The sequence below is a fragment of the Podarcis melisellensis genome, assembly GCF_964234715.1.
Source record: "Podarcis melisellensis genome assembly, chromosome: 5".
Lineage (NCBI taxonomy): Eukaryota > Metazoa > Chordata > Lepidosauria > Squamata > Lacertidae > Podarcis > Podarcis melisellensis.
Genome location: NC_138537.1, coordinates 33,947,746 through 33,975,688, shown reverse-complemented (window position 1 = coordinate 33,975,688; position 27,943 = coordinate 33,947,746). Strand labels below are relative to the sequence as shown.

Here is a 27,943-nt window from a genome sequence, read left to right as displayed (position 1 = left end):
TTAGTCGTTTAGTCGTGTCCGACTCTTCGTGACCCCATGGACCAGAGCATGCCAGGCACTCCTGTCTTCCACTGCCTCCCACAGTTTGGTCAAACTCATGCTGGTAGCTTCGAGAACACTATCCAACCATCTCGTCCTCTGTCGTCCCCTTCTCCTTGTGCCCTCCATTTTTCCCAACATCAGGGTCTTTTCCAGGGAGTCTTCTCTTCTCATGAGGTGGCCAAAGTATTGGAGCCTCAGCCTCAGATCTGTCCTTCCAGTGAGCACTCAGGGCTGATTTCATTAAGAATGCAGAGGTTTGATCTTCTTGCAGTCCATGGGACTCTCAAGTCTCCTCCAGCACCATAATTCAAAAGCATCAATTCTTCGGCGATCAGCCTTCTTTATGGTCCAGCTTTCACTTCCATACACATCACTACTGGGATAACCATAGCTTTTACTATACGGACCTTTGTTGGCAAGGTAATGTCTCTAAAAAAAAAGCACAATTAAAATATCTCTGTATCTATATATTAAAAAATAGAGCAGATTAAAAACAATGCAAACAGATTAGAAGCAGCAGCCAATGAGAAGGAGACAAAAAACAGCAGCAGCAGCAAAAGTCAATTCGCCTTGGTAGGTGAAAGGCCTGTCTGAACAACAAGGGCTTTGCCAATGAAAAACCAGAAAAGAGGGGACTAGGCAGGTCTCCCTGGGGAGGGAGTTCCAAAATCCAGGTGCGGTGCCCTTTTGGAGTATTCCTTAGCAACGATAAGATTGGTATCATTTGTTCTTGTCAATGCAAATTCAGTGGCTTCCTCCACACAAGTTCTGGAGATAGACAGCTGTGGCAGTTTCATGTTATCTGCACCTCTGTTGTCATCGGATAAAATGGAACTGACACATCTGCCTATCTCCAGGAAGTAACCTGGGTACTAAACTTAAGTTTTGCCCAAGGATCCAAAGTCTACCAGTTATAGCACAAAGCAAGATATGTAGGCAACTCCTGAGAGATTACATTCCACAGTTCCTGTTTAGAAGACTGGCATCGGTGCCAGAAATAAGGCTGTGCGGGCAGTTCCCCAGCACAAGGGGCCGAGCCAAGGGGGCATAAAATTGAGAAGATCCATAACTGAGAATATCCATTGTGGGAGCCAGATGTTGGTCTCACACAGGGCGCCATATTACAAAAGATCACCAAAGTCTACCCCAGTTGGGCACTTCTTAATGCAGACTATTTTGATGGGAAGATCAAGAGCGTGAGATGTAGGATTCACAGACCAAAAAAAAGTGGAACCTGTACACAAAAGACAACAAAACCACTAACCCCAATTGCCCAGGTGTAACTGGTTTTACCCTGTTGTAGCCACCCCTTCCATGGGAATCGGTGCCAACTGAGAGGGGTTGCGCAGCCTTCACGTAGTGCTCTCATTCTCTGCCGTCTCCTTAACAAAAGATTTCTGCCAAGCATAGCTTTGTAGAGGCTGGACATCTGTCGCTCTTTAGGAGCGGGATGTGTGTGTGCGTGTGTACGATTTGCCCATTGAAAAGTAGTGACCTGTCAGCCTTGATTGATGGTCACAAGCCTCTGGTCTCAACCCCTCCTGTGGGAAAAGAGGGCTAGCCAAGCAATGCCTTCATTCACATGCTAATACCAGACTATAAATGCAAGCAGAGCAGGGCAATCATGTAAGAGAAAGCCCCAGAAGGCAAGGGGAGCAGCCAGCTGCCAAAGGGCTTTCTCCCCTTTCTCCCCTAAGCCTTGGGGCAGGCGAAGTGGATTACAATGACTGCCACAACCCTGGCCAGCTGCGTGCAGAAGCTTTCCAACACCAAAGAGGAAAGGAAGGTATGTCACATTCTGTAAGTGGCTTGAGATAGAAGATGTCTTGAGGGTTTAAGGACACGGGATGGGATGTATCCAACTAACAGCCATCAAAATGAATGGATGTAAGGTTAGGCATTCATTTCAATGGCTCTACTCTGAGTAGGACTAACGTTGTGTGCAACCCTATGTGTTCACATTCTAGCGGTCACTGTTTCTGTGTTTTACTAGGAGGTAACTCCTAATTTAGCTCTCAAGCGACTAACCCACAGACAGCATTGAGAGATAAGCTAAGAGCAATTTGGCACCAAAGGTAAAGTACACAACACATGGGTGTGTGCAGACTCTGACTGTTATCTGTACACACATATTTAATATGGAGTTGTATATTTCAGTCCATACATGTGACCCAGGAGAAAAGTATATCTAGTTTATATAAACTATATTTACTGCTCTTAATTTTGCTTTATATGCTTAATTTTAATCACAAACTATTTTTTTTTTAGAAAGTAGATTATTTGTGTGTAGAATTTAGTATATGCTGTTGTAGAAATGAAAGCCTGCAGCACTGCAGGGATTTAATGTTCCACCTGACCTGATTTCCATCACAATCAGCAGCAAAAATACAACTGCAAGTGGTTGTCAAAAGAATTGTCTGACTGGGTGGGTTGTGGAATGAAATTTTTAATAAAAACCACAATATATTAGATTATGGGAAACTTGTAAAAAGCTTTTATGGAGAGTTTTATAACAAAGCTCATGCCCTGGACATAACTGAAATCACAGTTTCCTGTTTCTTCCTTGGTAACTGGGTTGTTAGGCAAAACAAATTCAGCAATCCTACGCACACTTACCCGGGAGTAGGGCTTACTTCTGAGTAAACACGTATAGGATTGAGCTGTCAGTTTTCCTTGTCAGACTTTATACAAAATTGAACTAGGTGGAAATCTGGTGTATGGGTGTGTGTCAGGAGAGACAACCGAACTGGTAAAATACTGGCCACAGTGGTACCCATGAATTATTTGCTGCTATATGGAAAAGGCATCTGTTTTTAAGAACAAAAACATTGAAGCCCTGTGTGCATTGAACTGACAAGACCAGTAGCCAAAAGCAGGACCCAAGCTTTCCATGTAGAAAAGGTACTCTTCACATTCTCCCTCTAATCACTGTAGTTAAGAAAACCTTTGATTGAAAGAAAACGAAGGGAGAGGATCAACAACTGCTTGGACCAGCTCAAGGAGACTGTTGTTGGGGCCTTTCGGCTTGATGTAAGTGTCGGTTTTTAGCGTGCCTCTGCTCCATCTCCCTTTTTGCTTTATTTTTTTCAGCATTGTTCAAAAACAGTTTTTTGCCACTAATAACCCACTTTGTTGCTGCACTTTTAAACAGCAATCTAAACTTGAAAAAGCAGATATCCTCGAAATGACTGTAAAGCATCTCCAGAATATCCAAAATAGCAAAGTTATGGGTAAGTGGATTTATGTACTTCTATGCTTTACTCTTCTACCCCTTCATGTTTATTCAAACCTCTGTAACTTCTGCACTGCTTTGAACATTGTTCCGTCCAATCTCATTGTTCAAAAAGTAAAACAGAAAAGTCAGAAGACAGTACTTTTCCAGCCTGATGTTACTGATAAAACTTTGTAAATTGTATAAAACAGTGACACGGAACAGTTTAAGCAGTGACTACTGGACTCCATGCTAAATAAAAAATACCAAGGCTGCAATCCTATGTATACTTACCTGGGTGAAAGTCCGATCAAACTCACTTCTGACTAGACATTATAGCACTGAAGGGGCCTTCTCAGAAAATCTGCTTACTGTATTGTTTATTGAAGGCTGTCCACTCCACTCAACATCTTCAAACAAAACCATAGAAGGATCCTATTTCCCAAACATTCATACTGCTGTCCTTGAATTGCAATTCTCACCTTCTGGTGTCTCCAGTGTCTCAACAAGTCCACACTATAATGGTGTAAGCCTCTTAAAGAATGTGCTTTCACGAAGTACTTCACAATATCCCATTTCTAGTTTAGTGTGTTAATGCAAAGCTGAGAGGGGGAAAATTGCTGACTGGAAGTGCCCATTTTCTTACATGATATCAATACTTAAGAGGGAGGGCTGTTAGCACTGTTCATAGCTATACTATAAAGTATCGGTTGAAGTCCTTGCCTTTAACAGTGCATGTGCAAGGGACTCAACATGGCAGCAACAATAGTTTCATTTATGAAGTTGCAGTGACAGGCACGTTGGGACTACAACTAGGAATTCATGGCTTCTTGTAACAGTTGCCTTGTGTAGTCTGGTGCCGGGACAACAGGCTGGAGCATCTCCTTGGAAGTAAAGGCTTAACAGGTACTGAGATGGCTCTTCTAACCCAAAATAACCCTTGGTGCCACCTCCACAGAAAGGCCTATAAAGGTTTCTTCTTTAGGCTGGGAGCATAAGGTAAGGTAAAGGGACCCCTGACCATTAGGTCCAGTCGTGGCCGACTCTGGGGTTGCGTCACTCATCTCACTTTATTGGCCGAGGGAGCCAGCATACAGCTTCCGGGTCATGTGGCCAGCATGACTAAGCCGCTTCTGGTGAACCAGAGCAGTGCACGGAAACGCCGTTTACCTTCCTGCTGGAGTGGTACCTATTTATCTACTTGCACTTTGAGGTGCTTTCTAACTGCTAGGTTGGCAGGAGCAGGGACCATGCAATGGGAGCTCACCCCGTTGCGTGGATTCGAACCGTGACCTTCTGATTGGCAAGTCCTAGGCTCTGTGGTTTAACCCACAGCACCACCCGCGTCCCTGGCTGGGAGCATACATCTGGGTAATAATAGCCACTTGGTGTAGGCTTGACAAAACAGCCCCAGATATATTTTTTTCATGTATGAAGTCCAAAGCATTGAAGATAAAATAACCAGGGTACCAAAATGAGGCAATAGAATGTAACGGTACTTGTATAGAGTTTCCAAGGGCTGCACATATTTCAGAGGTGGTCCCCACAAAGCAAAACTTTGCCTGAAGGTATTTTGCTCACATTTTCAGCTACGTAGCTTAAAAGGTAAAGGTAAAGGTACCCCTGCCCGTACGGGCCAGTCTTGACAGACTCTGGGGTTGTGCGCCCATCTCACTTAAGAGGCCAGGGGCCAGCACTGTCCGGAGACACTTCCGGGTCACGTGGCCAGCATGACATCGCTGCTCTGGCGAGCCAGAGCCGCACACGGAAATGCCGTTTACCTTCCCGCTGGTAAGCGGTCCCTATTTATCTACTTGCACCCGGAGGTGCTTTCGAACTGCTAGGTTGGCAGGCGCTGGGACCGAGCAGCGGGAGCGCACCCCGCCGCAGGGATTCGAACCGCCGACCTTTCGATCGGCAAATCCTAGGCACTGAGGCTTTAACCCACAGCGCCACCTGCGTCCCTATTTAGCTTAGCAGTAGCTAAATAGGTGTTGCCCAGATGTTAACTTAGACGGCAATCCTAACTCCACTTACCTGAGATTAAGTCATATTGAATTAAATTGGACTTACTTCTGAGTGAACATGGCTAGGATTGGTTAGCGGCTTGGTTTTTAACACATTATACATCACTCTGTAAGCAAAGGTGATACTGTGAACCTCCGAGGGTTTGTAGACCATTCTTAGCAACCAAATATATCTTGGTGAACTAAGCACATGAAACAATAATGTTTGCACTTGCAAAGAATACTAAAGTGCTATGCTGAAGCAGGCTATCAGGCTAGATTGTTGTCAGTGACAAGAGAGTGTGTGTTATATGAAAAAAGGCGACTTTTCATTATATTGGGCAGGGGCGGACTTTGGTTATAAACTAGAGTCTTGACTCTTTAATAACAGAAAGCGTCTTCTGTTCTTGTTCAGCAGATTCCAAGATGGGGTTGGAAGCTCAGCAGAGGTACAGCACTGGGTATATCCAGTGTATGCACGAAGTCCACAATCTCCTCCTGACCTGTGAATGGATGGACAAGACCCTTGGGGCACGGCTACTGAACCACCTGCTGAAATCCTTGCCCAGATCTAGTGAGGAAACCTGCAAGGCAGACTTGAGTTCTTCCACCCCTGGGAACAGCAAAGGGAATAGCACAGGGTCCAACCAATCTCAGGATCAGTTCCAGCCCGCCGAAGACAAGCCGGGGTTGAAAAAGCCATTCCAGCCCCAAACACCCTCGCACTGTAATCAGCGCGAGTCGTCTCCTCCCGGTCAGATCCTGCAGTCTCATTTTGCACACAATGGCATCAACATGGGGTCATTAGACATGTGGAGACCGTGGTAAAACTTGTCTTGGAGAAACCTTATTTCTAATCTTAGACCCTCTTTTATATGTATCTTATAGATATGCCTCTTTAAAACACTTTTTGGAGCAAGTCTGCTCCTGTAGGTGTACTAAAGACCAGGGTACTTCAAGCCGAAGTAAACCGCTGCGTAGCCTGCATTGTAGAAGGCTGCTATTTTATTGTATTTATTTAATGCATCTAAATTATTTTATAGAATCTTCTCTTGGGCTGTTTAGTGTATGTGACTTATATAATGTTCCTTTTCATATGCTATTAAAAGAATTAACAACTTATTAATAAAAATAGAAACCACAGCGAGATGCTGGTCTTGCGTTTATGCAGCTACTTTTCTTAACTTTTCTTATGCAGCTACGGTTAAATAGGAGCATATTGAGCCAGACCATTGATCCATCGGACTCAGTATTGTCTCTACACCGATTGGCAGTAGCTCTCCAGGATTTCAGGCAAGGATTTCTGCAAGTCCTACCTGGAGGTGTCAGGGATTGAACCCAGAACCTTCTGTGTCATGCAAAGCAGACACTCTACCACTGAGCTGCTGCCCGTTCCAAAACTGGGGAATTTCTACTTCTATTTCCCAGGATTACAGACAGTAGGGGGAACTTGTCTCCATTGCTCCACTGCAACTGAAGGAAAAAAGAAGAAGCAGTTGTGTCCCTTAGCTTGCAAGTGTTCTAGATGTGCAGAAGGCTTTTTATAAGAGAGAGCATTCAAACATGCTATTCCTCACCTGGAGTTTGAGATGGTACTGTTTAGCAAAACTTTGCAGCATAGTCCTGGAATAGCTCATTCAGTAGCACATGAGACTCTTCATATCAGCATTGTGGGATCGAACCCACGTTGGGCGAAAGATCCCTGCATTGCAGGGAGTTGGGCTACAAGACCCTTGTGCTCCCTTCCAACTCTACAGATCTTTGATTCTATATGGTTCTCATTGAAGGATCTTGCATCTTCAAGACCTAGGCGGGGGCCTTGATCAGGGCATGATAAGGTATTGGTGAAGACTGAGTAGAAAACAGCTGGTACTCGGTAATGTTGGTAATACAGTTGTACCTTGGATCCCGAAAGCCCTGGAACTTGGGTGTTTTGGCTCCCAAACGCTGCAAACCTGGAAGTGATTGTTCCGGTTTGCAAACGTTCTTTTGGAACCTGAACGTCTGACACAGCTTCCGTGGCTTCTTATTGGCTGCAGGAGCTTCCTGCAGCCAATCAGAAGCCGCAATTTGGTTTTCGAACATTTTGGAAGTCGAATGGATTTCCGGAAGGGATTCCATTCAACTTCCAAGGTACAACTGTAGTATTAATAGTAATAGTAATAATATATTATGACGGTGTCATTCTATGCCCAATTCCATCCCTTATTTGGAGTGAGGTTTTGATTATTGCTGATTATCCAATAGGAACAACCAATTCCCCCTTTTATTAGGTGTCTGCTGTACGTCTGTTTCCTCCCACCCCAAAGGTAGCCAGATAGCTTCTCAAAGAAAACAAAATCCACACAGGCTGTTTTTTGCACTAAACCGTTAAGAAAGTGAGCTGTTCTGCTAAATAATAGTGTCAATTTGCTTAGATATTTCCCCTGTTGAACTTCCAAGATGAGACACGAATCCTGAACTCGTTCATTGAGAAGCCTACCTACAAGCACTGGGAGAACCCTCTAAACTTGGTAGTCAACATTTGGTTGCTATGGCGCTCCAAGTTGAAAGCAATTAGAAGTTCTTTTCAGTTTAAAAGTAGAGAGCAAGGGGGAGGGATCCGCTTAAACAAACACTGTGCATACTAATTAATGACCCGTCAGAATCCGGACGCTAATTATGCACACTGATTTGTTTGATGAGAGTTAGGAAGAGTGAATGTCATCACCTTGTATTTTAGCACCTCTCTTAGTGTAACTCTTCTCTTTTTATCCTCTCCTCTTGAAAAGCCATTAGCAAGGATAGCACCAGGATGGCAGTATTAAAAGCTGCCTTTGGGGAAACCAGGATGTCTCCTAGAATGCTCTAACAGCAGCACTTAAACTACCTTATCTATCAGTTCCAGAACAATGTTTGGTTGGGAAAAACTCCTCTTCAGCCTGAATGTCTTCCTTTCAATCACTCCTTATGTTGTTATCAGACTTTGAGGTGGAATAACTGCATAGGTGGAATGCAAGGGACTTTTTCTGTTAAGGTTGTTAAGTTTTTGTTTAAAAATAGCATTGCATTTCCATGCTGCAAAAACTTCAGCCTGTTTAGTGTTCATTCATTGAGTAGAAGAGTTTTTCCAGAAAAAAAGGTGACAACTCTAATCGGGTCATTATTATTTTATGCATGTTTTATTTGGTACTTAAATTAAATTGTGTGTGCGCACACACAAACAAACACAGTTTACAAATGCAAGAAAACACAAGATGAAAGGAGGCAAGAAGGACAAGGGGGGATGTGGGTTATATAAAACTGATGAACCAGGTCACACCTTCATAAGAGTGGACAATCCCTGCAAGCTGATGGAAGTTGGCTTTTGCAAGATGTTCTTTTAAAACATAAATAAAATAAAAATAAAGCTGCAGTGGGACTTAAGGACTGGTTGTTAGTAAAAGGAGCAATCATTTAATTGAAATCGAGCAATCATTTACTGTAATTGAAATTGAAGGACAAGTTGTGCCGGGTGAAATTCCATCTTTTACAGAGTTATGCAGGTGTAAAAGGCCTGTCCTTTTTTTTGCATTGGTCCAGCCTTTGAAAACTCTGGGTCACTTCTGCAGAGCCTCAGAAATCTGGCCTACCGTTTTAAACAGAAAATATGCTTCTAGTGCAGTATAAAGAAGCGTATTCCTAAATGTGGAGAGATTATCACTCTCTACTTCTTAATTAGGTTGCAGATATATGAAAATATCAGAACCTTGGCTTTGTATTTAACTCTCAATAGACTTTTGCTGTAGGAGCTTTATGCAATAATTCAATCAATGGACAGAATATTTGCTTTGCATCCAACCCCTTGATCCTAACAATCCTGTCCTCTGTCCTGTAATATGTGACAGTAGCAGTAGGCTGCCTGTATTCTGTGGCTCAGGTCACCAGGCACCAAAGAGGAGAGGGTTCCTGATACCTTTACTAGCTGGCCTGCACCAGCTAGGCACACCTGCTGAAGCCCCCCTTTCTGCACAACTATTAAAAGTGCAGGAGCCCTGTCCTGTTTGGTATCCAGTCATCCTAGCTATGGCAGATACATGGGACATGCTGGGAATGGCTTCCTCTGGCTGGTTAAACCAGGTAAAGGAAGCCAATGGGTCTCAAATCCTCAGTGAGTTAGGGACTTCCCCTGCACCCTGGGTTTCTAATTCTTCTAACAGTTGGTTGACACCTTGTATGCCTCCAGTAACTCCTGCAGCCAAGCTGGTGCCAGACATCTTGCTCTGCTTTCCTTTGGACCACATCAGTGAGCCCTAGATGGGGGTCTTGTCATCTGGGCAGTCCAGGACCTCCATACGCACTGCCCAGGCTTGCTCCCCAAGAAGGTCCCTTCGGTGCTGCTAATGTAGCGGTTTGACTTCATTCCTAAATGCGCACACCATTGCCTCTCAAGACAGATAGATGCCAACAACAGGAAGCCTGAATTCAGTCCCACTATTTCCAGATCAACCCTCTCTTCTCAATGTGTGCTGGTGTGCACATGGTTCTCTGTTCATTTTTAGTTGTGAGGGCTTGCCGATCGGAAGATTGGTGGTTCAAATCCCCGTGACGGGGTGAGCTCCTGTTGCTCAGTCCCAGCTCCTGCCAACCTAGCAGTTCGAAAGCACATCAAAGTGCAAGTAGATAAATAGGTGGGAAGGTAAACGGTGTTTCTGTGCGCTGCTCCGGTTCGCCAGAAGCGGCTTAGTCATGCTGGCCACATGACCCAGAAGCTGTATGCTGGCTCCCTCAGCCAATAAAGCGAGATGAGCGCCACAACCCCAGAGTCGTCCGCAACTGGACCTAACGGTCAGGGGTCCCTTTACCTTTACAGCTCTGAATGCTGACACAGAAATCCAGAGTGTGATCATTTGCATGTTTATTGAAATGTCAAGTCTGGCTTATTCTCAGACATACACACATAGCTTTGTTGCTGTCATTTGGGAGATCTGGCACCCGTTTGCAAGCGCAGTTCTAGCAGGGAATGTGTTTGCAGACACATGCTTCTGCGTATGGCTTCAGTGGGGCAGGTTAATTAGGTAGAAGGAATTCTATATTTCATCAGAACTTACAGCCTAGGAACTACACTGATGATGGAGTCCAGAATCCCAGTTCCAAATGTACTTGCTCAATGGTTTCAAGGATAGCTAGGTGTAAAAGAGGACATGGTCTCTGCACCTGTAATAGTTGCCCAAAAGATGTACCTTGTCATGCTGTTATAGGTGTTATAGGTGCAGTTCAGCTATTAAAGGTACAGAAGGCCAAGATACCTGCTTTTGCATCTTGCCACCTACTAACTTTACATCCAAGTAAACATGCTGAAGATGGCAGGCGGTCATGTGATGTGAATGCAGATTTGCTGTATAAGATCTCATTGGTGAAGATGACTGGTAGTCATACTTGCCATCCTTCTCATCCTGTCTAAATACCACACATAGCTGGGAAGGGCAACTGTGCTTGCAAAACAAAATTATAGCCATGTTAATGTCAGTACAGTGGTACCTCAAGTTAAGTACTTAATTCGTTCTGGACCGTCCGTTCTTAACCTGAAACTGTTCTTAACCTGAAGCACCACTTTAGCTAATGGGGCCTCCTGCTGCTGCCGTACTGACGGAGCACAATTTCTGTTCTCATCCTGAAGCAAAGTTCTTAACCCGAGGTACTATTTCTGGGTTAGCGGAGTCTGTAACCTGAAGCGTATGTAACGTGAAGCATCTGTAACCTGAGGTAACACTGTACCTGACATTCATAGGACCAGGAAGTATTTGATCACAAACCAAGGATATAGGATACAGTACAGTGCCTTTTCTATTTTACCGTGTGGGGTGCTTGCTGCCATTTTACCAAAATCATAGAAATGTAGAGTTGGAAAGGATCTTGAGGGTCATCTAGTCCAGCCCCCTCCCCCACAATGCAGGAATCTCAACTGGATGACCATCCAACCTCTTCTTAAAATCCTCCAAGGAAGGAGAGCCCACCACTTCCTGAGGGAGTCCGTTCCACTGTCGAATGGTGCTTACTGACAGAAAGTTCTTCCTTATGTTTAGACAGAATCTCCTTTCTTGTAACTTGGTGCCATTGGTTTCGGTTCCAAATAATTAAATAGATCCCTCAGTTACTCCAAGATAGTTGTTTTGTGTGTGTATTCTGATACCTGATGAACCAGATTTGTGTAAATTTGTGGTACCTCAAAGTGCATTAGAAATCACCCTAAGCATCTTTGAAGGGAGGGCAAACATCACCTACCAAATCCCATGGTATCATTTCACTTGCTCTGCATCACAGTAGGAGGAGCTACTGTTCCACCAATCCTCCCCCCCCCCCCCGCGTTTTCATCCGAGAATTGCTGGCGGCTGTGCAAGGATGGGGAAGCCTTTCCTGCAAGCAACAGGAAAGCAGCTGAAGTTCAGAAGACCCAGAGCTTTTCCTCAGTGTCAGCAGTAACATTGACTATTCAGGACCAGGAGAGGGAGTCATGGCACAGTTCCTGCAGGACCAAGGCACTGCTACTGCTTTCTTTCCAAGTTACATAACCGAAAGGAAAAGTAGCGCTAGCAATATGAGTATTTAGCTGCAGAATGTGGTTATTTTCACTTTGTGAAATACAAAACACTTTCCTTTGCGATGTACTCAGCGAACAGTGCTGTTGCTTTTAAATTATTTATAAATTTTTACAAAAAATTATTGGATTTTTTTGGGGGTGCAGGGGGATGGATTTTTTCTTGGACAGGAAAGAAGGTACCTTTTTCCATATGTGGTGGTCTTGTAATAAGGTTAAAGTTTACTGGGCAATGATATATAATGAATTGAAAAAGATGTTTAAGTTAACATTTGTAAAAGCAACAGCCCAGAAGCTTTTCTCTTGGGATTTATGGGATCAGAGTTACCTAAACAATACAGAAATTTTTTTATGTATGCAAGCACTGCCGCAAGAATGATATCCACCCCAAAACGGAAAGAAGAAGTCCAGACGAAAGAAGAATGGTTATAGAAATTAATGGACAATGCAGAAATCAAGACAACAGATTTATTTTTTTAATCAAGGAATGGAAGATAATTTATTGAGTATTTACAAACTGTAAACAATTTAAGGCATTAGCAGGATTACTGTAAAAACTTGCAGTTTCTAATATATGTATGAAATAGAGGAGGAAAGAATAAAGAGAGTTAACTGAGATATGCAGAGGGAGGGGAAGTGGGGGTAAATTCATGGAACAGCTGGAAGAGGGGGAGGGAAGTCAAAGTTCAATAAGTGAGAACTGTTTTTATTTCTTTGCTGAATTGTTTGTTACAAATGAAAACTGTAAATAAACTTATTTTTAAAAGAATTTTTCTTGGACTTGATTGGATATGATATATTCATAGAATCATAGAACCTTAGAGTTGGATGGGACCCTGAGGGTCATCTAGTCCAACCCCCTGCAATGTAGGAATATCAGCTAAAGCATCTAGATGGTCACCCAACCTCTGCTTAAAAAGCCCCAAGGAAGGAGAGTCCACCACCTCCAGAGGAAGTCTATTCCACTGCCAAATGTTTAGTCTCAATCTCCTCTCTTGCAGCTTGAAGCCATTGGTTCGAGTCCCACCCTCCAGAGCAGGAGAGAACAAGCATGCTCCCTCCTCCATGTGACAGCCCTTAAGAAATCTGAAGATGGTTATCATAGCTCCTCTCAGTCTCCTCTTTTCCAGGTTAAACATACCCTGCTCCTTCAAGCGCTCCTCGTAAGGCTTGCTTTCCAGACCCTTGATTCATTTAGATCTTGATGTTGTTTCTTTCCTGCATGGGGTTTCAGTTTAACCCACAATGTAAACATTTCTAGGAAGTTCTAGAACAGTTATTATGAAACACTCTTTTATTATCAGCCCGTCCTCAAATTATGGTTCAGAAGCTAAAAAGGTAAAGGGACCCCTGACCATTAGGTCCAGTCGTGACCGACTCTGGGGTTGTGGCGCGCATCTCGCTTTATTGGCTGAGGGAGCCAGTATACATCTTCCGGGTCATGTGGCCAGCATGGCTAAGCCACTTCTGGTAAACCAGAGCAGTGCACGGAAATGCCATTTACCTTCCCGCCGGAGCAGTACCTATTTATCTACTTGCACTTTGATGTGCTTTCAAACTGCTAGGTTGGCAGGAGCAGGGACCGAGCAACACAAGCTCACCCCGTCGCGGAGAATTCGAACTGCTGACCTTCTGATTGGCAAGTCCTAGGCTCTGTGGTTTGACCCACAGCGCCACCCACGTCCCTGGTTCAGAAGCTAGGAGGCATTTAATAATGAAGGCAAGGTAGAAGGTTATAAAACTTTGCATGGCATGGAGAAAATGGATAAATATGGATAACTCACGGGCATTCAGTGAAGCTGTATGTTGAAAGATTCAGGGCAGATGAAAGAAAACGTATCTTCGTGCAGCTCATAATTAAACTCACTTCTGCAGGAGACTGTGAGGGCCAGCAACTTGGATGACTATAAAGATTACACAGATTCATAAAGCTATCATTGGCTACTAACCACAACACCTATGTTCCACCTCCACTGTCTTGCACTCACTTCCTGTCTCTAGGCTTCCCACAGTCTTCTGGTTGGCCAGTGAGAGAACAGGATGCTGGAATAGATGGGCCATTGGCCTGATTCGGCAGAGGCTTCTGGTGTCCATACAAATGACACAAGGTTACAAAACCAGCTCCTCAAGAATTTGGTCAAATCAGGTGTCTTGTTTTCATTGCTTTATAAACAGCTCTGGCAGGCCTTTCTAGCTCAACACTGGCAGTAAACAAATCAATAATAAGAGCACCAAGTATAGCTGCCCCATCTAATCTTTTACACAGAGCCAGCAGATATAACAGAACCTTCCAAGAAATATGGGGCCCTCCAGCGTTTTCATTGTGGTCTCATTGAGACACTGAAAATTCAGCACCTTGGGTGTTTGGGCCACAGTTTGAGAAGCATGCAGCAAGCCTGAATTTCATGAGCTATTGTTGTCATTACCCAGTGAGGGCATTAAGATCAACAACTGAAATTCCGTTGGTTTTGCCAGAGCATGATCATCATTGGGCTTTTTCACTGGTGGAACCTGTGTGATGGAATGCACTCCCTGCTGAAATATGAGAGGCCCCCTCTGCGTTGGTATTCTGATGCCTTTTGAAGATGCACCTGCTTACATAGGCATTCCCTTGATCTCTCAACCCGACTCTCCTGCGTTAGTAGCAATTTTGCTTTGATGGGATTGTTTTATTCTTTATTTTAATTACAGATTTTAAAAAATGCATTAATCATGAGATTGTTATATTGTGTGCTTTAATTACGGCTGTTTAATCTTTATGCAACTGGTTTTTATGCTTTGCAAACCGCTCAGAAGCCTAGTAGGAAGAGGCATATAATAAATGAATCGATAAAATATATTCCTTTTCCTATAAGCACCCTGGGCATGAGGAGCACCATGGCCGCTTTCTCTGTTTTTGGCACCTGTGTGATGACAGTGGGTAAGGACGTTTCTCTGTTTATTGACAGTATTTGTAAAATAACATTCAAAACCCTAAAGATGAAAACAAATTAAAAAAAAGCAGAATAAATGAAAATAAATAAAGCCAGTGCAGTTCCTCAAGCATATATTTATTATCGTAGAACTGCTAAAGAATGGGTGTAGCAGGTGAGTGGGCAGTAGCAATTCTCTCTTGCACATTATCCAATACTTCCTGATGGCTTGTTATACAACAGTGGTGGGGAATCCTTTTAGTGAGGGGCTTGCGTTACCTTCTGGGCCAGGCATCCCCAAACTCGGTCCTCCAGCTGTTTTGGAACTACAGTTCCCATCATCCCTGACCACTGGTCCTGTTAGCTAGGGATGATGGGAGTTGTAGTCCCAAAACAGCTGGAGGGCCGAGTTTGGGGATGCCTGTTCTGGGCAGTCTGACAAGGGCCAAGGGCCAGGGACAAAAGTGGGCAGAGCAACACATAGTGAACTTACCTTGGTACAGTTGGCCACAGGGCTGGCCCACCCATGAGGCAAGGCAACTGCCTCAGGTGGTGGCAGGATCCAATCTCCAAAGAATGCATCACCTGCTGCTGCTGACGCTGCCATGATAACAGCAACAGCCTCAGGGCACTCCTTGTAGGCCGGATCTGCCACCTTCTCAGCAACCCTTTCCAACGCAGCCTCTGGGTGGTCTCTTACCCCCCCATAGGAAGAAAACGGCAGGGGCTAGCACAACCTAGTGTGCTACAGAGCAGCCTCCCCCACAAACAACAACATTTGATTCCCACTTCAACCACTGGGTAAGGTGGATTTGACCCCCCCACACACACACACTTTGTTCCCAATGTTCATTTACCCTTTCTTATCTGGCAGGAGTGAACACCATTCTGTGGTTTGCCTCAGGTGCCAAAGTGCATGTCTCCTCGCTCTGGACAAGCAATAGTCATTAGAGCACATTCCAGCAGGAGGGACAGAAGTGGGTGGGGGGTGGAAGAACACATCCCAGCGAGCAAAAAATCTTGGGTGTGAGTGTGTGGCCTGGGGGGGGGGATTCAAGGACCAGATAGAGCGGTCTGAAGGGCCACATTCAGTCCCTGGGCCTGAGGTTCCCCATCACTGCCATGCATGCATGAACCGCACTAATCCAGAGTTACCTAATAACACACAGTCCTATGCACACCTACGGCCACGTCTCCTACTTTACCCAGGTCAGTTCTCTGCTTGCCAGAAGACCTCCGCTGGAAGGAATCCTCCATCTGGTTCAAGTGTGGCTTAATGATAAAGAAGAACCAACACAGGCACACACACTAACCAGAGACTTTAATACCCAGGTTATTAGGCTTGGCATGACTGCCAGCTTCCTGAGAATGATCACCGTTGAACTCAGCACTGCTTATTCCCTGCATAGGTTCAACTTGTATATAGCGCTCTGAGATTTAACAAAATACCTTCAGCCAGTTAGAATGCAACTGGGAGCTTTTCACTAGGTATTCAATTGTGTGAAGACATATTAGTCTTTTAAACTGCTAGTATAAGAGCTCCATCAAAGAAAAGAAATGAGCAGCCTCAGCTGGATTATCTTCCTCATTCTCTGACTTCCTCTGTGCAAACTTGAAAGCCTTGCTGTCACCTCACATGCTTGCCAGAGCAAGGGAACTTTGCCCACTATTCTTGCACTCTGGCAGATGCCCGGAAAAAGTCCCCGAGCTGTGTTCCCCCTTCACTGCACCGCTGTGTAAAACTGAGCATGGTCTGGATTTCACACTTTGCCTCAGATTCTAGTTATCAGCTAATGGGAACAGACAGGATGCTCACCCTCTGCTGTCAAAACAAAGTAGGTCTAAGTGACAGAGCTTCATTTTCGTTGTTGGTCCTTATGGCTTAGTAACCTGCTGCTTACAGGAGCAAAGGATGTAGCACGGGTTGTGTAGCAATGCTTCAAAGTCTTCCAAGAGAGAGAAAATGCAATGAAGAAAATATTTCCTTGGCATGTCTGTGCAGGACTGAAACCAAAACAAAATCGTTGCCTGGCACACAATTGCACAGCAGATGCTCATTTTAAACAGCAGAAAGGGCAAGAACAACAATTTCAGGTGTCTCTTCCCTTAACAGGGAGTGCGTAGCTGCTGGGGTCACAGTGAATGTTGGCTGCAATGTCACAGCAAAGCCTGGGGGGGCTCAAGACGTTTTGGTGAGTTTTCTGGTTAGGCAAGGAGTTGGGTCCAGCCAAATTAGTCCCATTGAAATCAGTAAGAATCAAGTTGGCCACGAGTCACTTGTCCCATTGCCTTCAATGTGGCTAAAACATGCAGCTCCTTAGGACTTACCTAATAGGATTTGTCTGGGGTGCCTGAAGTGTGAAGCACACCTAAAAGACCATACTAGTTGCAAGCCTCTTTGTAAGCCTGGCTCTTGGTGAGTGAAAAGTTGGAGGGGTGGGGAGGCGGGCTGCAGGAAGGTAGATGGAGGAAGAAGCGAGAGTTTGCCTGAAGAGCATTTACTGCAAGGAACTGATGGATGGGGAGGCAGCAGGGCTGGGGAGTGGGAACTGGAAAGTCTTATCAGGAAGCGAAGCATTTACAATGGGAGACAGACAGATGGTGGTTGGGGGAAGGGGAGACAGACTGAAGGGATGGGGGATGGGAGGTGTCTAGAAATGACTAGGATCTGCTAAATCTTAGTGCCAGACTTTCCAGGGTTGTTTTTGTTTAAAAAGTCTGCAATGCACAATTCTTTTAAGGGAGAGAAGGGTATGCAGCCTGAGCAAGCAAGCAAAATTGGGCAGTTTCTACCATTCAAGGGTATCTTGCTCTGCCACAAAACTTGCTCTGCCCTCCATAGTTCTTACTGTACATTTATTTGTATGAATCAGAACCTAAAACACTGCTGGCTTGAAACAGCTGAACAACTCATAGGCAACAAAACCCATCAACATAAGTAAACAAATGCATGCTGCATTTAATACAAATAAAAGGAAGAAAAGAGGCCAATGTCTTATTTTTTATTTCCCTTAGATGATGAGTTAGGAGTTTTCTGTTTGTTTTCAGATACTCCGTGCTTTTTATTAAATAGGGGTTTTTTTTAAAAAAAGGGAGAGAAAGTAAGTAAATGGGCAAGCAAGTAGGTAGGTAGGGCATTTGCAACCAAAGTATAAACCAAATTTTCACAACTTGGATCCATCTGCATTAGTTCTGCTATTGGTATGTTATACCCATGTTTGGGGGCCTATGGACCCATCTGGGATTTTAAGAGATCACCTCTTTCCCCACAGAGAGAGAACAACTAAATGCATGTACAGAGCTTTCTCAAGGTATCTGGGGTAAAAGTCAGTGGGACCTCCCAGTGGGAACAAAATAGATCTTCTTGAATTTGCATGATTATTTTTTACTGCATTTATATCCCACCTTTTCTCCAAGAAGCTCATGGTGGCATACACAGTTCTCCCCTCATTGCTTCACCCTGAGCAGTGCTAAACCACTGGGCCTCTTGGGCTTGGCGATTAGAAGGTCGGTGGTTCAAATCCCTGAGAAAGGGTGAGCTCCTATTGCTCTGTCCCAGCTCCTGCCAACCTAGCAGTTCGAAAGCATGCCAGTAAAGGTAAAGGTAAAGGTAAAGGTACCCCTGCCCGTACGGGCCAGTCTTGACAGACTCTGGGGTTGTGCGCCCATCTCACTTAAGAGGCCAGGGGCCAGCGCTGTCCGGAGACACTTCCGGGTCACGTGGCCAGTGTGACAAAGCTGCATCTGGTGAGCCAGAGCCGCACACGGAAACGCCGTTTACCTTCCCGCTGGTAAGCGGTCCCTATTTATCTACTTGCACCCGGAGGTGCTTTCGAACTGCTAGGTTGGCAGGCGCTGGGACCGAGCAGCGGGAGCGCACCCCGCCGCAGGGATTCGAACCGCCGAACTTTCGATCGGCAAGTCCTAGGCGCTGAGGCTTTAACCCACAGCGCCACCTGCGTCCCTAAGCATGCCAGTACAAACAGATAAATAGGTACCGCTGTGGCGGGAAGGTAAACGGCATTTCAATGCACTCTGGTTTCCTTCATGGTGTTCCATTGTGCCAGAAGTGGTTTAGTCATGCTGGCCACATGACCTGGAAAGATGTCTGTGGACAAACGCCGGCTCCCTCGGCCTGAAAGAGAGATGAGCGCCGCAACCCCCTAGTCACCTTTGATTGGACTTAACTGTCCAGGGGTCCTTTACCTTTACCTTTTTTCCTCAGCATGGGCTCCCAGCTTCATCATTTCTAGCCTGGCTGGCTGTCCTTCTGGCTGGAAGTTTCCCTGACCTCTCCTCACAGAGCTTCTCCACTCAAGCAAATACGAGCCCCATATAGTTCCCTAAAAAGGAAAGAGGGGGGGAAATTTGCGAGTAATCTGTTTTCACAGCAATACCTTGGCTTTTCAACATTATAGTCTCATCTTAAGGAAAGCAATATTCTTTCCATGTGCCTTAACTATTTTTCTTGTGCTGGAGTGCATACCTCTGCTTTGCAAGTAAAGGAATCAAACAGGTTTCTCCTCCTGCAAAAAGGTATCCCCCCTCCCCTTCAATATTTGTGCAGTGATCACAAGCAGTACTATTGGGGTAAATGTGGTGTGTGTTTGTGTGCAGCTCCAATTACCTGGGGGGGGGGAAGCATTGTCTTGTGGATTGTCTGCAAAATTCCCTCGTGGATTTACCTAAATAATGAAAAGATTGTCATTTCTTTGAACTCAGGAACATGTAACATACAAGTTGCCAGTTAGCACCTGTCTTATTTCGTGGTGTGGGGTGGAGGGAAGACAACAGCTGCAGAATGAACAGGGCTTGAGATAGCCTGAAAGGTAAATATTGAAAGTCTAGCAAACATGCAATCGTTAAGCTTCGCAGAACAAACGTTTGATAATGTCCACCGTGGTTTAAATGCCAGGAGCCAAGGGAAATTGAACAGATGAACTTCGGGGTGCCTGGCGCTCTGTGAAATTAGTATCTGTTTTCTGACTCCAAAACTCGCTACCAATACAATTCCACCTACATCTGCCTGCCACATCTGTCCACATTTAATCTGCCTTTCCATTTTGGCATACAATTCATATCTGAGCTATCTGCAGCCCTCTGTAATCACCAGTTCCATCACTCAGCCACTCTCACCATGGTTTCCATGTGTATCCTTCTTTCTAGGTCTGTCTTTTAATGAGAGATCTTCACTGTACTGGTTTAGCAGTATTGACAGTTGGAACTGCAGTGATCAGTTTGGTAGTACAGTGATACCTCAGTTTAAGAACGGTCCTGTTGACGAACGATTTGGTTTACGAACTCCACAAAACCAGAAGTAGTGTCCTGGTTTGCAAATTTTACCTCAATCTAAGAACGGAATCCAAAAGGTGGAAGGGCACCAGCGGTGGGAGGCCTCATTAGGGAAAGCGAGCCTTGGTTTAAGAATGGTTTCGGTTTAAGAACGGACTTCCGGAATGGATTTAAGTTCATAAACCGAGGCACCACTGTACAGTGGTACCTTGAATGGTACCTTGATAGTCAAACGGCTTAGTTGTCGAACAAATCAGCTTCCGAACGTCGCAAACCAGGAAGTGAGTGTTCTGGTTTGTGAATGTTTTTTGGAAGCCGAACGTCCACTGCAGCTTCTGCTTGAGTGCAGGAAGCTCCTGCAGCCAATCAGAAGCCGCGCCTTGGTTTTTGAACGGTTTTGTGAGTTGAATGGACTCCCGTAATGGACTAAATTTGAGAACCAAGGTACCACTGTATTGAAGATAAACCCCTTTTAATAAGTGACCAGCTACTGAGGCTGGAAAATAACTGCTTTCTGAAACTGGTACAGCAGTACAGCAGACTTCCACTCATGCCTCTCCCAAATTGGTCACTACACCCACAGCAGGCATTGTAACATTCAAACCGTTTGACTTTACCCCCAAAGGCACACTCCTCCATTGTCTCCTGAAACACAGATGCCAGCAAATGTATGGTCTTCTCTACCAGTGCATCTGACGAAATAAGACTCTTTCCTTAAAATGTTCATGCCAAAGAAGAAGAAGAAGAAGACAAAGACTTTAAGGTTCCAGTTTCCTTTCCTTCCCCTTGACAAAGTCTAGGAATTTGGAGTGTTTTGCATTGTAATAAAAATGCTTTAAAAAATTGCTAGGAAAATATCCTTCTTGGATTATAAGCGATGTATATATTTTGAAGCTGATCTTTGGAAAAATCCCTGGAAAGGCATGAGACTGTTCTTAAACAGAACATGAAAAATGTGAAGACTCCCTAAAAGACCTTGTGTAGAATTCACAAGACCTGGCAGTTTACCAATCCTATTATAATATAAATGATTGCAAAGATTTCAGCTGAGGGGAATTTTTCTAGCAAGTTGATAGTTGTACTGTGTTGATGGGTGGTATTCCTGTGGGGAAATTTTATCACCAGGGTGCATGTCTTGACTGTAAACTGCTTTTTTGAAATTAACATTTTGTCTGTTCCACAAACTGTAGGGGAAACACAGCTGTACTTCGTGTTTTGGAATCAGAAACTCAAGATAAAAGATGAGAGGAGAAGATTAAGAACTTAACATGAACCAGGACTTGGTGGAAGTGAGAGTGCCTTTGAACATGCGAAGAATGCATGCCTTTCTCTCTGCCACTCTACATAACCACAGCATGCCCATAGATCATGAAAGCAGAGATCCCAAGGGTAATCTAGCCCAACCCTGTGCAATGCAGGAATCCTGCCCACAGTCATCCCTGGGTGTTTGGATTTGGGGGGGGGGTAGGTTTCATGTTGATCGCCGAAGAATTGATGCTTTTGAATTATGGTGCTGGAGGAGACTCTTGAGAGTCCCATGGACTGCAAGAAGATCAAACCTATCCATTCTGAAGGAAATCAGCCCTGAGTGCTCACTGGAAGGGCAGATCGTGAAGCTGAGGCTCCAATATTTTGGCCACCTCATGAGAAGAGAGGACTCCCTGGAAAAGACCCTGATGTTGGGAAAGATGGGGGGCACAAGGAGAAGGGGATGACAGAGGACGAGATGGTTGGATAGCGTTCTGGAGGCTACCAGCATGAGTTTGACCAAGCTGTGGGAGGCAGTGGAAGACAGGAGTGCCTGGCGTTCTCTGGTCCATGGGGTCACGAAGAGTCGGACACGACTAAACAACAACAAGGTTTCATGTGAAACTTTGTCACATTACCATTAACCTCCTTTATTGGCTTCTTCAACTGGGACTCAAAGATTAATAGGGCAGGTTCACATGTGCTGAGTTTCCCACACAAATGGTATATCTTGGTCTTCTTTACTGCTGCTCAAAGCTGTTCACAATCTGTAAATGATAACACATCAAAATACTCTGATGTAGGTGGGACTAGAGACTGGGAGCCAGCACTGTGGAGTTTGCAGTCCAAAAGCAGGAACTGTCGCTGCTAAAGATCTTGCACCCTGGGGTTCAGCAATGTGCTGAGCACATGGGTCCTAGTCTGGGGGGTGGGGAGTGTGCACAGAAGCCCACACTGCCTTGTATATTGGTACGCAAATTGTTCCTCTCTATTTTGGTCTTTATACATGCTGGAAACGTGACGTTGCAAAATATAATCCTGATTAGTTGGCTCAATAGGCAGCTGCGGTTCTCAGAATGTCTCTCGATAATAATTTGGGTAGCTGGAAATTTGTTCAAGGAAGAAAAAAAAGGCTGTTCTAGTTTTTCTAAAGGCTGGCTGTAATTAGATGGAGGGATGGCACTGCTGCTTTGGGATTAGAGCTACATGGATGTGCTCAGTCCCAAACACGATGTGAGGGCACATAGATTTTATGTATTTATTTTCTTATTTGATATGCACTGCCTATTCTTCCATTTTGGAACTCAAGGTGGCGTGTATGTGGTTTGCAGGAAATTCAGCATCCATGGAATGACTGGATCCAGACCTAATTAGCTAAAGCGAGGTGGTGGTTTGATTAGGGCTGCCACATGTCAGGATTTTCCTGGACACTACTGGGATTGACGTCCAGGGAGAATTTCCAAAATGTGGCACTTTGTCCTAGAAAATTCTCATTTTTTGCAGTTTTTGTAAAAAAAAAAACTTGGGGGGTTTCCTTTTTGAAATATGGCAACCCTAGGCTTGATGTGCCTTCAAACCATATTTTAGGATTCAACAATAAAACAAATAGTGCTATTAGCCTTTCTGAAAAAAAAGTGGGATACGTACTAAATATTCCTTTTTAAAATGTTCATTCTTACATATTAGAATATCTTTGTAAATACAAAACACCATATCTCCCCAGTGCTCTCTCCCAAAGAAAATTTTGCACTGTGCGGGATGACATGATAACATCTCAATTTATCTTTCTACAGAGAGAACGAGGAAAGAAAAAAGCTCTAGAGACAAGATATTTAAGGGAAGAAATGGAGATCTGAAGGTCTCCAAATAAAGTAACTTTGAGCCCAGAGAGAAACAAATTTTTACCAGCTTCCTAATAAAACAGAATATCAAAAGAAAGATGAGACACAAAGCCCCTAAAAAGCAAAGCCAATTCCTGTTAGACTGAAACCTGTTCGGAGGATTGGAATGTTTAACTAGCAAATTAGCAGCTACTCGCAAGATAATATTTGAATGAAGGCAGACCAACTCCAGACAGTTCTGCCATCTGTTCCAAACATTCCGGGGACAACATGGTGTATGGTGTCAAACGCAGCAGACAGATCAAGGAGCATCTAATCTACAGCATACCCATGAACCAGCCTATTGCAAGGTTCCAAAGGATTGCTTCAGTACCAGAACGGATTTTATCAATTATATAATAGCTCAGTTTGCATATCACACTAAACCATAATAAATAGTTTACACTGGAAGCACAGATGGCTCCTGCTATCATCCCCAAGTGCAAGAGGAGCAACAAACCATGATCCCCTTGTTTAGCATTACGTCCGAATTGCGGGTTGTGGTTTTATTTCTCTCAAACAAAGCACGACTGGCTTCACATCACGGTTTGTTTAGAGTGAAACAAACCACGATTCTTGGCTCTGACATAATACTAAAGCATGAGTGAAGGTTTGTTGCTTGTTCTAAGGAAAAGCAAAACAGGGATTGTCTAAATGTTTGACCATGAACGATGATTTACTGTGATACACAAAACCACCAATATGTGCGGAGGTACAACAGATCTTTTAATGCAGGGCTCGACAAACTTTTGAGGACCAGGGCCACAACTTGAAATCTAAGAAACTGTGCTGGGGGACCACAAAAAAAGTTATTCAGAAATTACATCAAGCAGTTATGGTGAAGGAATTGCCTGGTTGAAAAGGAAGGTAGCTAAGTCACTCCCAGTGCCAATGCAGCAAAGCTGCCAAGGATATATCCCAGTATAGCCAGTGGAGGTTGACCCATTAGGGCAAAGAGGGCACTGCCCACCAACCTCAGCAAGCCCTCACTTGCCTGTCTTCCTACTTACAACCACTCCAGAGGGTGGCACTGCTTGTCTGTCTTGAGACAATGGAGTGCACCTCCAAGGGTTGAAGTCAAACCGTTGGGTTAGCAGCATCCAAATGACCTCCCTGGGACATAACCCCAGGCAGGGTGTATAGAGGTCCAGGGCTGCCCAGATGACAAGACCTCTATCTTGGCCTCACTGATGTGGTCCCAAGGAAAGCAGAGCAATGCATTTGGCACTAGCCTGGCTGCAGCTGTCGGAAGCTGTACAAGGCGCCATCCAACCGGCTTAGGGATTGCACTCTGGATTTGTGTAGAGTTTACACCTTAGCCATTTCTTGTCCCAAAGATATCCCACAAGGCAGTGGAGGCTTAGGATCCGAGTTTTCCTCCTCCTAGGTGGGCTACCTTCCCAGGCTGACAAGCCCCATGTGCCCCTAAAGCATTATGATACCATTTTAACAGCCATGCTTTCCCCTGAAAATTTTTGGGAGATTTAGTTCAGTGCTGAGAGTTGTTTGTAGACCTCTATTCCCCTCAGGGGGGTATTGTTCCTAGGGTGGTTTAACAATCAATCCCTCTTCACAGCAAACTCTGGGAATCAAATAACTATTAAAAAACCATCATAGCGTTTGGGAAGCCTTGCTCCAGATATTGCATTGCATAGTATTCTGCATCTCCTCCCTCCCTTATAAAATGGGTGCAAAGGCTTCACTTAATGTTCAGTCTTCCAATGGAAAATTATGTCACGATTATAGAACCAAGTATCATTTTGTTCTCTCAGTGCTCAAGGAAAATGTTGTGTTTTGCTGCATTTTTCACCTCGATTTCCTTGAAAACAGGTTGGGGGTGGAGGCTGAGATTTGTACTTGCAACATAGAAATGCAAACATGCACACAACCTTCCTTCCAAAAATCTTAATCTCTGAGGTATGTATTATACTATGTTTTCCATTTTCCTCCCCTTCTCTGAAAATGTGTGCAGGGAGGTAAGCTGATATATGAACTTGAATCATTTTATCCTGAACATAATTAAATTTAATTCCAGTAACTCAGTGTTCAAGAAGGCTATGCTTTAAGAACAGTCAGATGCCGAACAATCATGCAGTCAAGTTAACAGATTTTCCTGAAGTGAGTCCATAAAGCAATACGCAACCAGAAATCTAATTTACTGAACTTAATGTGTGAAAGTTCCATGATACCTAGAATAAAGACAAAAGTTGTTTGTCTATGGGCATCAGGAGGCCTAACTGCTGCAGACTGCATATAGTCTCCAGCTTATTGTTATTTGCTTGTACCCATTGGAGAGTAAAGCTAAGATTCTGCTTATAAGTGGATCATTGCAAAACCAGGGTAGGAGAAAATTCCAGGACAGAAGCGCGTTCTGCACTCTTCCAAGAAACACTTTGCTCAAATCTTCCTGCATAGACTTAGAAGAGTCTTCAGAGTGTTTTTATGTAGACTGTGAAGATGTACTTAAACTTTAAACAGTCGAGCTCTTGCTCATGTGGCTTCAGAGATGGAATTGACTTTTATAGGTAACCTGAAATTTCATTTATTTTTTATTTTTTTGCAGATTTCACATAAAACTAAAATGGAAGCGTGTAATGGAAAAAAAAGCATGTTTATCTACTCATACACCTGTGTCAAAATGCTCCTGATATTTTTTATAGGCCATTCTGTCATGCAGGCAAACTGCAAGCTTTGGCAATGGAACAATCCCCCCCCCCAAAAAAAAGAAAAAAAGCAATTCCTTTCATTATCTGGGATAACTACGTCCGATGTACTTTCCCCAGAGTACCACCTGAGGACACATCCAGCATCCCAGTTCTTTTGCTAAGATGCATTACATAAATGCAATAGTAGTATTCATGCAAGTGGAGGTGCCTGGTGTGAACGATGTTCTGGCAAAACAAACTCTAGTCCAGAACTTGCTAAGCAGGGCTGCAGCTGCTAGCCAACATTTTGCCTTGAATATCTGCGTCTGAACACAGCACGTTTGCGCCTGCCTGGGATGTGGTTGTTTTCATACACACACAATAGATGTATTTCTTTCTTGGCTAGTAAAAATATGACATACGTTACCAACGTGTGTTGGGGGGGTGGGGAGTCCAGGGGGTGGGGAAAGAAACAAAGAAGTCAGAGTGAACACCTGTCCTTCTCCTTGGGGACAAGACCTAATGCTTTTATTTGATTCAGTCTGTTGAGAGGACTGCAGCTGCCAACTGTCATCAGCATCAAGTTACATTCACAAAGCTGGAGGATTTCATTCTTTAGTTTAAGGGAAGGAGGCAGCAGCGAAAACGAGTGAGGAAGGGAGAAAGATTTTGACCATGTAAAGATGAGACTGTGATCCAGCTTTTCTTTGTGATCGCAGCCTCTTTGGGGGGGGGGGGAATGCACAGGCTGATTCAAGCCAGCTATCAAGAAATACTTGTAATTAGTTCCTATTTGTTAAAAATAGGTTAGCTTGAATGTGAAGCTGTTTTATGGGATGATTGTACTCAGATCCCTTTGCAGTAACTGGGTTGCCGAACTTTTTTTATTATTATTAAATTTTGACCCGTTGATATTTTTAAAGTATTGTTGTAATATTGAATTCGACTTACTGACTTTTAAGAGCCGTTCAGGCGTGCGTAATGGGACTTAAATGGACACGTGAAAAGGGGAAAGTGTGCATGAGCGTGCCAGCCCTGCCCCCACAGTCCCTGTCACCCTCCGCTGTATTTGAGGGCAACAGACTGCAGCAGAGGAGCATTCTGGGGTATCCTCCCGCCCTTTGGAAACCCTGGAAAATCCGGGTTCTAAAATGTACAGGGAGGACAGGGGAGATGGAGGCGGAGGGCATGCTAAACCCTGTATGTGTGTTTATTTAAGCTGCATTATAAATGCTCTATCCAGAGCTTCTGTCATACTTGAATTTGTTGTGCTCTGAAATAACGGCATCGCACTTTGGCATTTTATGCCTGCTGTGGGCTGCTCTAGGCACAATCCACCATTGGTTCTGAAAAATTTGGAACACAGGTGAACATATGCAGAACCGGCCCACCCATCAGGTGAGCTGAAGCAACTGCCTCAGGCAGCGGAAGCACAAGGGGCAGTGCCCTGCCCACCCCACCACTGCCAGAATGCCCCCCTCTCACCGAGTTCCTATGAGAGGGACGCGTTCCAGTGTGCAGAGTTGCTGCTTATCTTCCCAAACCCTGTGTCAGAGAATACAAGTGCCAAGGCCTTGCGGAATGCCCCCTGCCCCATTCTCACTGAGTTCAGCAAGAGGGAGATTTTCCAGCTTGTAGCATTGCTGCTCATCCTCCCCACCACTAGGGCGATGAAGGAGGCCTTTCTGAAAGCCTTCCTCTTGCTGAATTTCAGTGAGGGGGGCATCCCAGTGGCAGCAGAGGTGGCGGGGCGGGTGGGGCACTGGGGGCGGTGGTGTGGCAGGGGGACAGGAAACAGCCCATTCCCATTTCGCCTCCGATGACAAAATGGATCCCTCATCATATGCATCCCTTCAATATTTATTAACACCTGATCAGCAACAAAGGCCTCAAAATCATGAATGTGTGGATTGTCACCATGAGAAAGTGTGGCAGATGGGGACTGCCACTTCAGCTCCTGGTAGCCACATCTATGCCTGTTTGCCCACCTGTCCTACTGGCACGACACCCACACCATTCGTGTTGTCAAGCTATGTATTCAGATATCAAAAGGCGGCTGTCATGAATGAACTGTGTTTACAACAGATAGCAGTGTTTGAAATCTGCAAGTGAAATAACAGCTTAAAGAATTGCTGATGGACAGCAGGAAGA

The 27,943-nt window shown here is 44.5% G+C and overlaps 1 protein-coding gene and 1 long non-coding RNA gene across 5 annotated transcripts; one reads left to right on the top strand and one right to left on the bottom strand.

Annotated features, from left to right (window-relative positions):
* The first annotated feature begins 1,372 nt into the window (after positions 1 to 1,372).
* On the top strand, positions 1,373 to 6,380 carry LOC309370096 (transcription cofactor HES-6-like). 3 transcript variants are annotated; one of them, XM_081911511.1, is made up of 4 exons: positions 1,373 to 1,842; positions 2,977 to 3,072; positions 3,194 to 3,272; positions 5,678 to 6,380. In XM_081911511.1, the coding sequence occupies exons 1-4, from the start codon at positions 1,645 to 1,647 to the stop codon at positions 6,085 to 6,087; spliced, it is 783 nt and encodes a 260-aa protein (XP_081767637.1). In that variant the 5' UTR covers positions 1,373 to 1,644; the 3' UTR covers positions 6,088 to 6,380. The 3 variants fall into 3 exon arrangements, with proteins under 3 accessions (XP_081767637.1, XP_081767636.1, XP_081767638.1); XM_081911510.1 differs by having other exon boundaries at positions 1,377 to 1,842; positions 5,675 to 6,380; XM_081911512.1 differs by having other exon boundaries at positions 1,663 to 1,828; positions 5,675 to 6,380.
* A 9,662-nt stretch (positions 6,381 to 16,042) lies between these two features.
* LOC309369652 lies at positions 16,043 to 19,077 on the bottom strand. 2 transcript variants are annotated; one of them, XR_014168225.1, is made up of 2 exons: positions 18,940 to 19,077; positions 16,043 to 16,896 (listed from the first exon to the last, which is right to left on the bottom strand). It is a non-coding gene; the product is annotated as an uncharacterized lncRNA (long non-coding RNA). The 2 variants fall into 2 exon arrangements; XR_014168226.1 differs by having other exon boundaries at positions 16,043 to 16,731.
* Positions 19,078 to 27,943: the final 8,866 nt, after the last annotated feature.